At 38.8% G+C, this 14,127-nt stretch overlaps 1 protein-coding gene across 2 annotated transcripts in view; it reads right to left on the bottom strand.

Annotated features, from left to right (window-relative positions):
- jvl (javelin-like) overlaps positions 1 to 9,778 on the bottom strand; it is a 67,265-nt gene extending 57,487 nt beyond the window's left edge. For both annotated transcript variants that reach the window (XM_022066378.2, XM_087355485.1), the window contains exon 1: positions 9,203 to 9,778. In XM_022066378.2, the coding sequence (XP_021922070.1) occupies positions 9,203 to 9,247 (45 nt within the window). In that variant the 5' untranslated portion in view covers positions 9,248 to 9,778. The remainder of the gene's footprint in view (positions 1 to 9,202) is intronic.
- Positions 9,779 to 14,127: the final 4,349 nt, after the last annotated feature.

Here is a 14,127-nt window from a genome sequence, read left to right as displayed (position 1 = left end):
CCTACAGTGCAAGACAATGCATTGTTCTGTCCGTGTCCGGAATACAGCGACACCAGCCCTGGTTCACCGACCCAACGGAACACGCCTACACAGACGAGGGGAAGGAACTTAGAATCTAAGAAATCGACATCAAATAATGTCCGAGTTTCGTCCCCAATCACGTCAACAAAAGAAGCAACAAATACAAAGTGGAGAAGGAAGGGAAAACAATAAACAGGGAGGGAGAGACAGAAAGGACTAAAGACGAACAAGCAAAGATAAATAATAAATAATAATAAGAAAGAACGAAATAAAAACAAGAACTCATTTTCACACTAATATTTAAACGAGGGATCGTGTTCTGTTAACACGTAAATGTAAATGCTTAAAATGTAAATTACAATAGCCAAACAATTTGTATGTAGCTGACTTAATTCCTTCATGCTTAAAGATAATGATACATCAATTATGTAAACATTTAAAACTGAAATACGTCTCCAAATTCCGAACGAAACGTGTGACTAGTCTAAAGGATATAACGTTTAATTTCTGCGTCATACCCTGAAGCTGGTTTTAAAATATGTTTATTTTTGTTGTTGTACGCTCCTGTAACAAGATGTGTTCGTTCGTAGGCATAGCTCTCCCACGAAAATACTTGCAGGTACCAATCGAATGGTTAAAACTTATCCTTTAGAAACGACATGTACAGTAAAGGTTACATTCATAAATAACTCATACAGAACATCCAATCTCCTTGGAGCGAACTTTATCCTAGAAACCCACGGGTTAAATTATAAATACGAGAGATCATAGACTCATTACGTTCTGAAATACAGATGTGATGTAAAACACTAAACACTTTTATCCATTTATATCGAGGTCAAGATACAAGAACTGTATGGTTAAATAAACTGATGGGTGTGGTGTCAATGTTTATAAGTGTATTGTTTGCAACTCTTTTCCCCTCCTACACAAAACTCAGCTCCTCTTAGTGTAGAATATTTTAAAGGGGACACGTTCCTAGGGCATGTTAAGTTCGTAGGAGGATCCCACGCAACCGGTAACTACAGGTTAAAACCGACAAGAAAGGACCTTAATCAGCATTTACATTACTAAGCCACAACACCCGTGACGCTGCAGAAATTTTTAAGACGAACAATTTACAAAGAAGCAAAGTGCTTTAAAAACGTTTATTGAATCTTGTGACCAATAACCCAGAAAACGCGAAAAATGGAAACCTGTTATCAAGTTGAGTGCACATACTTTTAAATGTGTTCCGTTTTACTTTTCATATCTCATTACCCTTTGATATTCATTTGTTGTACACACAAATCAAAGATAATCGAAAAACAGATTCACACCGCACAGCCAAAAAGTGTTTCCTTTCGTATTTTTCTAAATAATCGCCTCATTATAAATTTCAAATAGAAGTTGTAGACTTCGATGGAGTATGTATTTAATTTCATCTACAGAAGATCCTAAAAATATGTACATAAATTACCAATGCCTTACATGATGAAGAGTACGTAAGGAAACGGATACACTTACGTTTAGTATAATGTGAACAGTCAGGCTGTGTTGGGGGCCGTTCCCTTCCCAATTCACTGCCTCCAGCCATCCTACCATACCACTCTATTTGAAGCATTGAACTGAGAAATCTTCGTTAAATGAGCTAAGTAGGATGCTGGTTGGCTTTCAGAAATAACGATGGCGTGTTTGTGATGGTAATTATGCAACCCACATTTTATAACGAAGCACCTAATACAGATATTATTTAGTTAAAATTTTAAAAAAAATTCAAAGTCTGTTACTGTACCAATTTCCAGCGTCGACTCCGGTTTTAAGCAGATATTATCTGAGCATCAGTCAGAAGATTACGTATTATACTGTTATCCTTATAATCATGAATGAGTTGGATGCAACGCATTGAAGGAATACACTGTTAGAAATAGTTGGAAGCATGCTTAGACCCTGCTCATGTGGCATTGGTACATACCGAGGTCTGGCGAAGACTGCAAATATTTATAGAACAGTGTACATCTCCATGGACACAGAGCGTTTACTTGCTAATTTCCCGAACGCAGAACGTATATTAAGTAACATTTACATTACACATAAGCAATATTTATTTCGTAATAACTAAGACTCTGCCCATCTTTCCGTGGTATTATGAAATACTACTGTACTTCAAGTAATATCAACATTTTCTGAGTAATGACTTTATTTAGCAACGTTTTTTCAACTGCACAGGTTGTAAAGCCTCGAATGGAAACACGATTTCACGTAAATTGGCGATGATGTGGAAGGAAGCGATCCTACCCTATTTTAAGGCAATGTCGTACTTTTCCTTGGTCAAGACAGCCGGTCTCCTGACTATTAATTAAGGACGGTAAACACCACACAATAATGTGTTGTATTGTACCATCAATTTTAAAACGGACAAGAATTGTACTAAATTTTTCAGAAATTTAAAAAGGACATAGGTAATATAAATCTTGTAAGGCCTTACGCTGTCGTCTTATTACAGATTACTATTTTTAAACCAGATACTGTGCATAATGAAAAAAACGCACGGCCGTTATGAGAAACTTTTACATCTAAGCGTCCAAAGTCACGACCAATCAAAAGATAACTGCCCTTCACGCTGCTGTGAGTTCCATCGTTTTCCAATGTTCTATCAGACAATAAAAATTTTCAACTTCCGGTTAGAAATAAGGACACATCTTAAGAGCTCATGAAAGTGCACACACGCCCAGCTGATTCTTCCAACTGCATTAGCAGGATCTGTGCTGGCTGGTATCGATTGTCATGCCCGCACAAAATTTTCTCGCCGTCTCCCGCAGCTACCAGCAGGAGACGCTTCCAGACTCGTCGGAAGTGAACACCACTTGGTGAATAATCAAATAACTGTGCATCTGTGAATCAACATCTGAAACCCTCAAAACCAAGGAGGGTTAGTGCTTGCCAGCACTTAAATTCAACCTGGCGTCGGAAGCGAGCACTCCAATGTAATCAAATACCTGGCAGCGATACTTAAAGACTCCCAGGTTAGGAAATGCTGTGGATTTGGGTGGGGATAGTCGACAGAATAACCAAACGCGTTCGCACGAAACATTTATCGCAAAAAAAATTCTAAATTCAGTCCGTACCGCAAAGAAAACGCAATTCTTCTCCATTACATTAACCAGTCGTTGATGCCTGTTAAAGAAAATTATCGCTGTTTATTCTGAGAATCATAAGAACACTAATACACTGTGGGAATAATACACAGCTGCTGATTATTAAAACAGGCGGTACATATAATTACCACAGGGCTTTACGTAAAGGAGGTGGGATACAGACCAGATACAGTTCACCCAAAGACGTTTATTCTAAACTTCCTTCCTAATACAAAATTTAATCAAAATCCGATCAGCGAACGAGTAGTTCTGGAGATGAAACATTTGACAACACTGACAGACGGACAGAATACAACCTCAGTAAAATTATTTTGTTTCCTGTACTTAATATAAAACGGGCATAAGTACGGTGTACTACAGGCGTTGTGACACGTCATGACATGACTTGCTAAACCTTGATTATAATTCCTTTTTTGTTTTTGCTCGTGAGCTACATTATCGTTTATCTCATCTACGGCAAACGCAAGAGGCCTCCTCGAGGTCAATCTCTGACGATACGAGAATAATTACAACTTGTGACTGAGACAAATAATTTAAAGTATATTCTCTGGTTCTGTAAAAGAATGTTTTGTTACTTGTATACCAAAGCCACAGTGGTGATAAATTTTAAATGATTCTGTGTTATTTGAGTCAGATGTTTGTTGTGCTAAGGGCATCATAATATTAACCTCATACCTGCTCCGACTAAACTTGAAGGCAAGAGACCACCTGGGAAAAAAAGACAGATGGGGGCCGCGGACTGTATTAAAGTGGACATTACAGAAAGAGGGTGTGAGGATATGGATTCGATTCAACTAGATGAGGGTGTAATGGGAAAAGGAACAGAGTATCCCTAAAAATAATACAAGACTCGAGAATTTACAAAAGTTGAAGTCCTTTATCTTGCGCCTGATTTTATGTTTTATGCATGCCCGACTCGGCTGGTTACTTCGCTTTCTCGTGCCCTGTACGAATCAGGCTTCGTCTTGTTTCGATTCCCTGTCTATCCCTTTGGTCTGGAAGAAAGTTCACCGAGCATTCTGTTCGAATGGGTTAACCATGATTTTCCTGTAATCATCTAAGCTTGAACAAATGTTTAACTTCTTCTGTATATATCCGTTTCTAATCAACCACATCACTTGACATTTCTTAAAAATATGTTTTCGTGCGCTTAAATTTTACTGACATTTTAATTCTTTCCAAATCAAGATTCATTTTCATACAAAAGAACCATCAACTAACATCACATTATATAATTTGAAATGCCCTCTTTCCGTGTGTTTCATTTCAAAGCCATTACTTTTACATTCTTTAAAGACAACTTCACACTGAACACTTCGTCAACACGAATACGTGGCTTATGTTATTAACAGGACGGAACGATCAAAGATCAGGATCATCTGTGTACAGTTTGCTTCACAAACCGTGAAACAATATTGTGGAGAGTCTGTAAAAAATTGTTTTCTTGGACACTGTCCATTACCTTGTACATCATCATTCTATAGTTATACAAAGACTATGTCCTATCGTTCGTAATTGTAGGTTAACGCACACGAAACGGTTTTAAATTTAGACGATGGACAATCTAAGAAAATAATTTTACACATTACAACGACAGAAACCTTTAGATTTCAACATTACTGTGGACAATTTTAAAATGGCTGAATACTGAGAGACGACATGAAATCGGAATTCACCCAAAACTTTTCACGCAGTTTGGTACAATCTTGTCAAACTGTTAATTACGAAAACTGCAGAAGCCTAATTTATATCTCATCGATCTAATTCCTTAAAGAAACAGATCATTCATCCATACATTACAAACAGTGACGAAACATACAAACGAAGATCAGAACTAGCGTAACAGAACTTGGCTGACCAGATGACACAGTGCGTCATAAAAGGACAAATAAACGCATACATCCTAGTGGCCAGTTACCTGAGTTCCCTCTCACAAGCGACGCCATATGCTTTTTTTTTTCCTCCGAAGACCAGAGTCATGCTTATGTAAACACAATTCATTTATATAACGGGTCCTTGCCACTTTCTGGGGGTACCGTTCTTTACTTTTCACAGAAAGTGCAGATTGTCATGATCATGTTGTGGTCGTCTTATAGAGTATTTAATATTTACTGAGCGACTTCCATGCTCTTCTACAAATTTCACGGTCGAGTGGTTAGGACACCTGCTATGAATTCTGCAGGCCCCGGGTTTATTTTCCGTTCCGGAGGATATCTACGTCAATATAAAACCACCGTTCTGTTAACCTGCCCACTACCTGCTGTAAATGTCACGAGCCTGCAGACGAGGCGCTACTTACTAAATGAGTCAACTCCCGAAACGTCGTGTATATCAAATACACCTGACAATGGACAGTGTCCAACATAATGCTCCTATGAGTGGATAATACAATGTATTCAATGACAAAATTAAACGCAAAAATTTAATAAGCTGTGCAGTGCGGTAGGTTATCATGCAGAGTGGTCAATTCTGCAGTATAAATTTTAATCCTCACTAAACAAGACGAGAAATTATAAAACGGCATTCGAACGCGTCATCTCCACTGTTTTAAAATGTTCTACTTCGCTTTCTTTAACGAAAGACATAGCAGGTGTTGAGGACACATAAACTATAACGTCGAATGGTAAGACCGATGAATTATGAATTAGAATTGATATGGAAGGAGGCGGTTCTTGCCAAAAACTTTAAAGTACTATCCCATAATTTGAATGCAGTTACTGAAAACGAAAACCGTCCATCAGGTTAACCGGTCTCCGGACGGAATATCAACCGAGGACCTCCCGAATACATACGAGAGCTTCTTCCATCTAGACGTGAGGTTCAGTAGGAGGTTTGGTGGTCCTCAGAAGCAATGAAAAGAACCTCAAGACCGCCTCCCTGGAATTTAACCCCGTCCAGTTGACTTTACTAAGTTACCACTCCTTAAAAAACACAAATCTAAAGTTGGAAAGAGTTTTTACACAACCGCTAGGGGACCAAACTGTAGCAAAACCTGTGACACGAGGTCATCTTCCGAGTTTCTACCATTACTTCCTCTTTACGGAATAGCAGAGTGACCTAGGTCAAGGTCGTCGCATTTAAATACGATATACCACACTCCATGTATTACCTGGAGCTCACATTACACGTGGCATGGGAGATGTGGCCACACTGTAACGTAGAGAAATCGATCATTACGTACAGACACTGCATACAAGAAGAAATGACCTCCGGGTAACCCTGTTACACAGTCTTGCAAAACTTTGTCATGGACACAAAACGAAGGGCCAACAAACAGTTATTAACACTTCACGTCGGGCTTAATATCGCTCGTAAACACATTATAATAATATTGGCCTTCGAAATTTTGCCTGAGGTCAGGAAAAACGAGATAAGTGGTCACTCTGTGACGCTGCAGTACAATTCACAGGCATTTAATTACTTCTTGGCACATTAATTATTTACTTCGTGAAAGACGTTAAATAACCTGTTTCTTTAAAATATCATTTATTTTATATCCATTTTAATATTGTATTTCCATCTGCGCCTAGATCCCAGAGGAGATCTCCCTTCAGGCTTTCCGACCAAAATGTACGCATTTATTCCCTGTGCGTGCTACATGCCCCGCCAATCTGTCCTGATATTTAAAATTGATAGAATAAGCGTCTATGTCAAGACAGACTACAAGACTGCTAACAGGTCACAGGTTCGGTGTTTAAAAATAAAGCAGGTCATTTATAATGGGTTGGGCATTGCTAAATTTCGTTGAAAAATAACTTTTTTAAAAGCAGATCGGTTGCAGACGGAGAAAATGACCGAAAACGAATATCAGCTGAAGAAACATGAGAATAAAAATGAGAACACAACAGAGAAAGTGGCGTAGAATAAGGAGACGACGAGAGTGCTCTCTCAACACGAGGAAAAAAAGTGTAAGCAGTGGAATGAGTGCAGATGCACGCATGTTGCCATTTCAGTAGGCTAAGTCCGTGAGTTGTGGGTGACCAACACCTCGAGGAATACCAATGGACAATGAACCGCCATATCGACTATCATGTGGCCGCTTCTTACGACAACCACCAATGACGTCACGTAAAACAGTGTTCAACTTTTACCCCCCCCCCCACCCACCCACAGTCTGAAAAATAAAAACGCGTCTCTAATCAAAGCCGGACTATGATTCCACATATCTTGTCCAGTACGCCATAATGGTCTGCACACTGAAATGCTGGCCTACTTTTCGTCCGTATACGAATATTAATATATTGCATACGAAAAAAAACCCAGCTGCATTTATGTTGTTCATTTAATTCTGTTCCTCGTCTCCAAAAAACTTGTTCTCAGCTGTAGTGTAATTTTCGCAGAGTCCGTTCGATGCAAAAATATGGTTTCTCCAAATTGTTTCATATCAGCACAGCAATCATTATTAGGTAAAATAGATCGGACAGGAAACTTTTATCTAAATGTGGGCTGAAAAATGCGTTTGCAGCTAAACATGTCTGTAACGAAAATAATAAAAAAAAATAACCCATATTTAACTACCCAAGACGCCGGATGAGACAGAACAGACTCTCCACCACAATAAAACTACAATGTAGTCCAGGAACTGACTATAACCTGGGGTACGCGAAATTTAAAAAAAAAATTATATATTATTTTACGATAAATACTGAATAATCAGTAATGTAATTTATTTAATTTATTTTAGATGTAGATTATATACTATGTATAACTTGAATTATACACCAACAACTTTGGGGGTACAAAGTTGAAGAGAAATTATATCTGGGGGTACGCGAACAAAAAATGGTTGAATACCGCTGGTCTATACAATGAGGGCACCCGCATCGAAAGACAACTGGAATTTTCCACCGCTGTTACAATGAGAGACCGTCCACGAACGTAGTTTCTGCCGAAGACGTTCTGGGTTGTGACTCAATGTGGACTCGTAGGTAAATACTAACGTTTCGGATAAACATACTGTCTCCATCTTCAACGTTGCCCTCAAGATCGCGACAGTGTGTTTCTCTGTACCAACCCACGAGTCCACAAGGCGTCACAGCACACAACATCCGATAGTTCATACGCCCAGTTTAATCAATAGTTGAAATGTCCTGATGATGGAAGCATCAGGGATCTCTGAAACGGTGGAAAACTACCAGACTACACGGCGCTACAGCCCAGCCATCTTCGGATTCACAGCCACATCAAGTCCACATTCCACCATCCTTTTCAAGGCCCATTTAACGTTATCTACGTCTTTTAAGAGGTCTCTGCCCTCAAGGTTTTCCGATCAAAACTTTGTACACATTTTCCATCTCCCTAATGCGTGCTGCATGTCCCGCCCTTCGCACACTCCTCGAGTTTATCGCCCTAGTAATATTGACTGAGATTACAAATTATGAAACTCGCCGTGAAACAATTTTCCAGCTTGCTTGGGCCTAATTCAAACTGACGCTGAGTTTGAGCCTGTTGCAGAAACACGTTCAAGGCAACACAAGCTTCAACGAGCCTACAAACTCAGACGACTGTCAGCAGTGTAATTATGTCGAGAGACAGTAAAAATGAGTCAAACTGGCACTATATTACAAATATACAGACTACAAGTACAAGGAACTAAAGATTTTTCACTGATATTATCTTGCATAAAGTTTAATAAAACTGGATCATTTATAACTGTACACAAGAACTGCCACGTTAAGTTCGCAAGTATCAGTGCATGGATGTCTAACGAAAAGAACGGGTTCTACTCCCCTGAAATTCCTACGTCTGATTCATTACACTGGAACTGTGTTAGGAATTACGCGATGTATATTGATATAAACTAAATACATTTTAATTATCTTTTACTTTACATATTAGTCACTGGCTTGATCCGTATCGTCTTACGACACCATGTAATTATACACACAAGTTTCTGTACACTAACTTTCCAGAACACTCCATCTAACAAAATAGTATTCTATACATGTCAATGAAATAATCTATTTAAAACAAAATTAAAACATGCAAAGTTAAAGACGAATTTGAAGATCTGTGTAAGAAGCAGATGCGAAAATATTACTCACCAAATAAAGAAATGGCGCGCAGGGTACGTAGTAACCCCGGCTCATACTTGGTAGCAGCCGTCTTCACAGATTCTCATTATAATTGTCAAATTGTGCTTCATGGCCCTCTTCTCGGTTCATGAGGATTTCGAAACACGCGCCATTGAACCAGGACATTACCCACCCCTCGTACCAGCTGCCAATCTATTTCCTGTAATCCACATGCATGCTTGTTGCTACAATGCACTGTTATGTTTCGCATCTGATAAATGCATCTAAGTCCCCACACTACAGGAACACTCAGTTGTATCTCGGTGATAAGTAAACAATATTTTCCACTTCGCAAGAAAACTCCATGCAATCAGAATTATCCAAGCATCAGGACTGTTCCTACGTCATCATCTGCAGACGATTTCACAGGTAACACGTTTCACTATATGCTACACCGACCTACAAATTCATATCCGTCTGTTCGTGTGACTTCGACAAATGTTGCAATAACCCCTAGAGAAGAAGCGCTGGTACGTACAGACACACTTTAACACACAACACACAACTCCCCTTGAGCGAGATCAACCTCCAACTCCACTGACTGAACACACCACAGACCCGTTCTATGACGTACGATTTTCTCGACTACAGCGCTCACGCGTTCACGGCAAACTAATACAATGGGAGCCTTAACAGCTGAGTCGTTTAGCCAGGTACCTGCAATATCGGCAACGCTTTTATGTTAGGAGATGATGTCTGAAGTGTTTCAAAACATTGTAAAACTGTTACAGACGCTTGTACGTGTCCTTCTATTATCGAAATATTGAAAACACTGTTGTTCCTACATTTCATCTCTAGTGTTACCTCAGTGTTTATTAATTCGTTTCTTCCTGGATCGAATCTCGAGGATTAATGTTAGCTCATAGAGAATGTTTGTCTGTCGTAAATTCAAAAATACGTAACAATTTGTTCAATGAGTGCAAAATATTAAATTGGAAATATTAGCTATTGTCAACTTTAAAGAAACAGAGAGTATTCACTGACCACGATTTTTACGTTAAAATTTTGTTTGACATTTCCCATTATCTGAAGGATGTTTTATGCATACAAAGTTTGACAGTTTGCTATTCTCATATCTTGAAATCTGGTTCCCATTATTTAAATAAATTATTTATTTTAAAGTGCAAATTCGACAGTACAGAAGCCAATTACATAGCATATTCTGGCACATCGATGCCAAGCCTATGGTCCCAATGCCGACACAAAATTTACGTCTCCCTTGTGACAACAGTACAAATGCATAATGAATGAACATCAAGGCCAATGAAGTATGTTAAAATGAAAAGAGCGCATTAATAAATAAAGGATATACCATGGGATTTCACCTCACCAACTCATGTCATATCATGCTACAAGTATTAGATCCACTAGAATTCGTGTAGAAAGAACAAGCAGTATCTGGCAAGCAGCTGAGTTTCTATTTGAATTTCTCTGAAATCTTCGTATTAAGACCGCCAGGCCGTGAACAAGCTCGTCTCTTTGCAGGTGAAAGTTCCCTCTGTGACATGGTAAGCTACACTTTCGCATCTCTCTGTTTTTGTGCCTCTGTTTTTCGTAACTTTATCTAAACTTAACTCTGCTAAGAGATAAACAGCTTAAACAGACATCCATTAATATGCATTTATCTGATTGCAATGCGTGAAATTATACACGTCTCATATTCGCCTACAAATTCCTAAGGAAGTCATTCGTTATTTGTACAAAGTTCATAAACGAAGCAAAATTAAATTCGCTCGACAGCTGTTAGTCTAGTCCCCAATACCAAATTTAATAAAAATTCGATCAGTAGTTTCGGAAATTAAATATATTAATAAAGTGGCAAAGACACACAGACGTGATTACCCTATTTGATATTTATTTCACTGTTGGTAGGTATTGCACATTAGCGACATAAAATTCATTCATAATCTACCCAGAAAACGATAAAATATAATAAAAACTAAATAATAACCTTCCCACGAAGCTAAAATCTAACGTTATTCTAAAGGGGACTGCTTATCGTACAAAATATTGGTACATGGCAAAATATTTATGTCAGTAACATCTAAAAGTTTAATTGTATTTGTATCTGCAATATTATGCAGATTCCGCACAAAAAACAAACATTAATTCCGATGTGGTATGCAATGTAGTAAATAAAGCATTTGGTAATTATACGTCCTTCATTTGAGAACACTTTCCCACTCGCTTTAATCAGTGTCTTCATTAAGTTGGGCGTTTTCGTCATATCGCAGTTAGCAGAATTAAATTATAATTAAGAGACGTGGTAAAACAATGCACAAAAGATCATAATAGTAGTTACAGTGGCGAGGCAGAAACCCACGACCGTCCAGCAAAACTGGGATATTATTCGGATCTAATGGCAGAATCCAATATCATGCGACTTAAACATCGATCCATTTTGTTGTTTATTCTTTATTTATCTAACACCGTGTCAACTACATAGATCAAATGAGAAACATGGCGGTCACAAATGGTTGGAAGCGGTGGTGAATCTGAAGATTTGGTATTTCGTCGCCATCATAACATATGCAACAAAATTTAGGGTTGTCAGAACGCTGGCCTTGTAATCCTGGGGACTCGGGTTCGATTCCCGGCGGTGCCCGAATTTATAACTTGTGTTGGGCAAGGCCGTGGTCAAGGCAACACGAAGTTTTCCTCCGGGGGCTTCCCCTGTTTCTCCGTGGCATCCCAACAATTACTCCATTCACACACAGAAGAAGGCAATGGCAAACCACTTCTGGATCATCTGCCAAGAACGTATATGAACAGGTCCCAGTCCGAGAAAAGGATGCAAGGATCCTGTTCATATGGACCTGTCGTCAGACAGAACACTAAATAAATACTCCCAGTGTTAAATATCGCACATTTTTACAGTTCTCCATTCCTATGGACTTCAACACCAGTTAGCAGTTTCCTACGACCGTCCCTACAGAAGTGATGACCTCTGTTTTCAGGACCATGGCTATGGATATTCAGTAAAAAAGGCGCATTTACCCGCCCAGCTGTTGCGTTACTTCCGGTCATGCCATTATGTGAGGCTCAACACCAAGGCTCCTCAACCCTTGTATCCCACGGTCAGCACTAAAGTTGTTCAGTGTTGAAAGTAAAATGAAATATGGCGACGATGTTCACGTGTTCAAATCTCACAAAATTCAGCATGTTCTCGACAGCTCAAATCCAGAATATTCATCATCATGAAGAATTAGAGACTTGCTTATTCCAAAACTTTGCTGTTATATTTGGTCTCTTCTTATTTTCTTCTGAAATTCTTTTACTCGTTTCCATTCTGTGCCAGCTCATCTGGACAAACTTATTTTCGCCGATACTTGAAGCATTTCATTACTCATTATGTCTGTATTTCGTTGGCGATGTTAGTCTCGAAACACCCAACAGAATAAGGACATTCCTCATTTGTGCTGGCCGCAGTCTTTCGACATCGACTCAGCTGATATTAAATGAGATTTAAGAATTTCGCGGCGTTGTTTGTCGCTTCATGGATTATGACGCTGTGTAGTCTTGTGGCTACCAACGTTTAAATACTTTTAACCATTATTTTAACTCAATAAGCGTACGATACCAGAATAAGAGAAAATGTCATATAATACAATACCAACTCTGTCTCAAATCAGCAACTTTATCTCTAAGTCAGACAGCCTTTAATCTGTGATTAATTAATTACTGAGTTGAGTAGCCCACAGGCAAGAATGGCACGCCTTAAAACAGCTGCCGATGTTGTAACTAGGTGAGAATCAGAACAGAAATTTCTCACCAAGTCCATTACTACTGTTAACTCATGTTCGGTGTGGATTCCTATGGAATTCTATTTTAAGAGAAACGCAGATTAGAAAAATTTATAACTCATTCGTTGATAAGGAATTGTATTCTGAGTGGAATAGTTACGTCAGGTTTTATTAGAAGTCGTCCATGGAAACGAGAACACAGACGTTGCGTAGCGTCCCGGAAGTACGTTTCGTGACATATTTATTCCATTGTAACGGGGAGAAAAAAGAGGTCGGTAACACAACGTTCTGATATTCCATCTGATAGTTTTCATTTTGTATGGCCTACACAGGCCACGAACGACGAACTCGGCTCGAATTATATCTTTAGATCGGCAACTCATAAATAGACAACACTTTGTGCTCGCTCATAGTGTATTTAACGGTTTCATTTTTCTCTCGAAGCAAACAGTCATTACTTTCCTAAACATCATTAACTAAATAATATTTGCAAGAGGTTCGGATTGTATTTTTAAACAGCTGTGCTTTTACATGAGATTCATGCTTCCAGGAGTTACGAACAGTTATTTTAAAGAAAACATTCATTGAAATACCACTGCACTTACGTGGAGGAAAACCATGACGGTAGATGGTAACCCAACCAAGAATAGCATCTAGAAACTCAGAAATGTAAGAACTACAACTACATTAACAGCCTAAGGATTACAGATCGTTATGACAATTTTACCTACCGAGGTCTGATTTTTACTGGTGGTCCGTTACGTCAGTAATGGCCTGATAACAGCAAAGTTTTATTTTCATTTTGTTTCGTATATTCAAAAGATATAATAGTGTACTTATAATTAAATTAAACTAAAGTGACACACCCAGTCTCAAAGGACAACGCGCGCTTTTATAATAAGCATGTGAAACGTGTACTGCCATAATGAAGATATTTCTCAGTCCATTTACACATCGCCCTGATGACGCACAGTCGAGAAAACCCGAAATTCTACTTATATGTCTGATTGTGGTAAATATTGGCAGCGTATCTGTAATGTAATTAATTCATCACTGCCCCATTAGGTGTGTGGACGTCCCTAACCAAGCAGCAAATTATCATACCCTAGGTCCTCAGGGGCTTCATTATGGACCCGACCCTTGACTGGTCTC

This window comes from Zootermopsis nevadensis, unplaced genomic scaffold (assembly GCF_977971745.1).
Source record: "Zootermopsis nevadensis isolate Lab colony 2312 unplaced genomic scaffold, Znev_1.0 Znev_ptg000024l, whole genome shotgun sequence".
Lineage (NCBI taxonomy): Eukaryota > Metazoa > Arthropoda > Insecta > Blattodea > Termopsidae > Zootermopsis > Zootermopsis nevadensis.
Note: the sequence above shows the minus strand (reverse complement) of the source record. Positions and strands in the feature narration are given on the sequence as shown.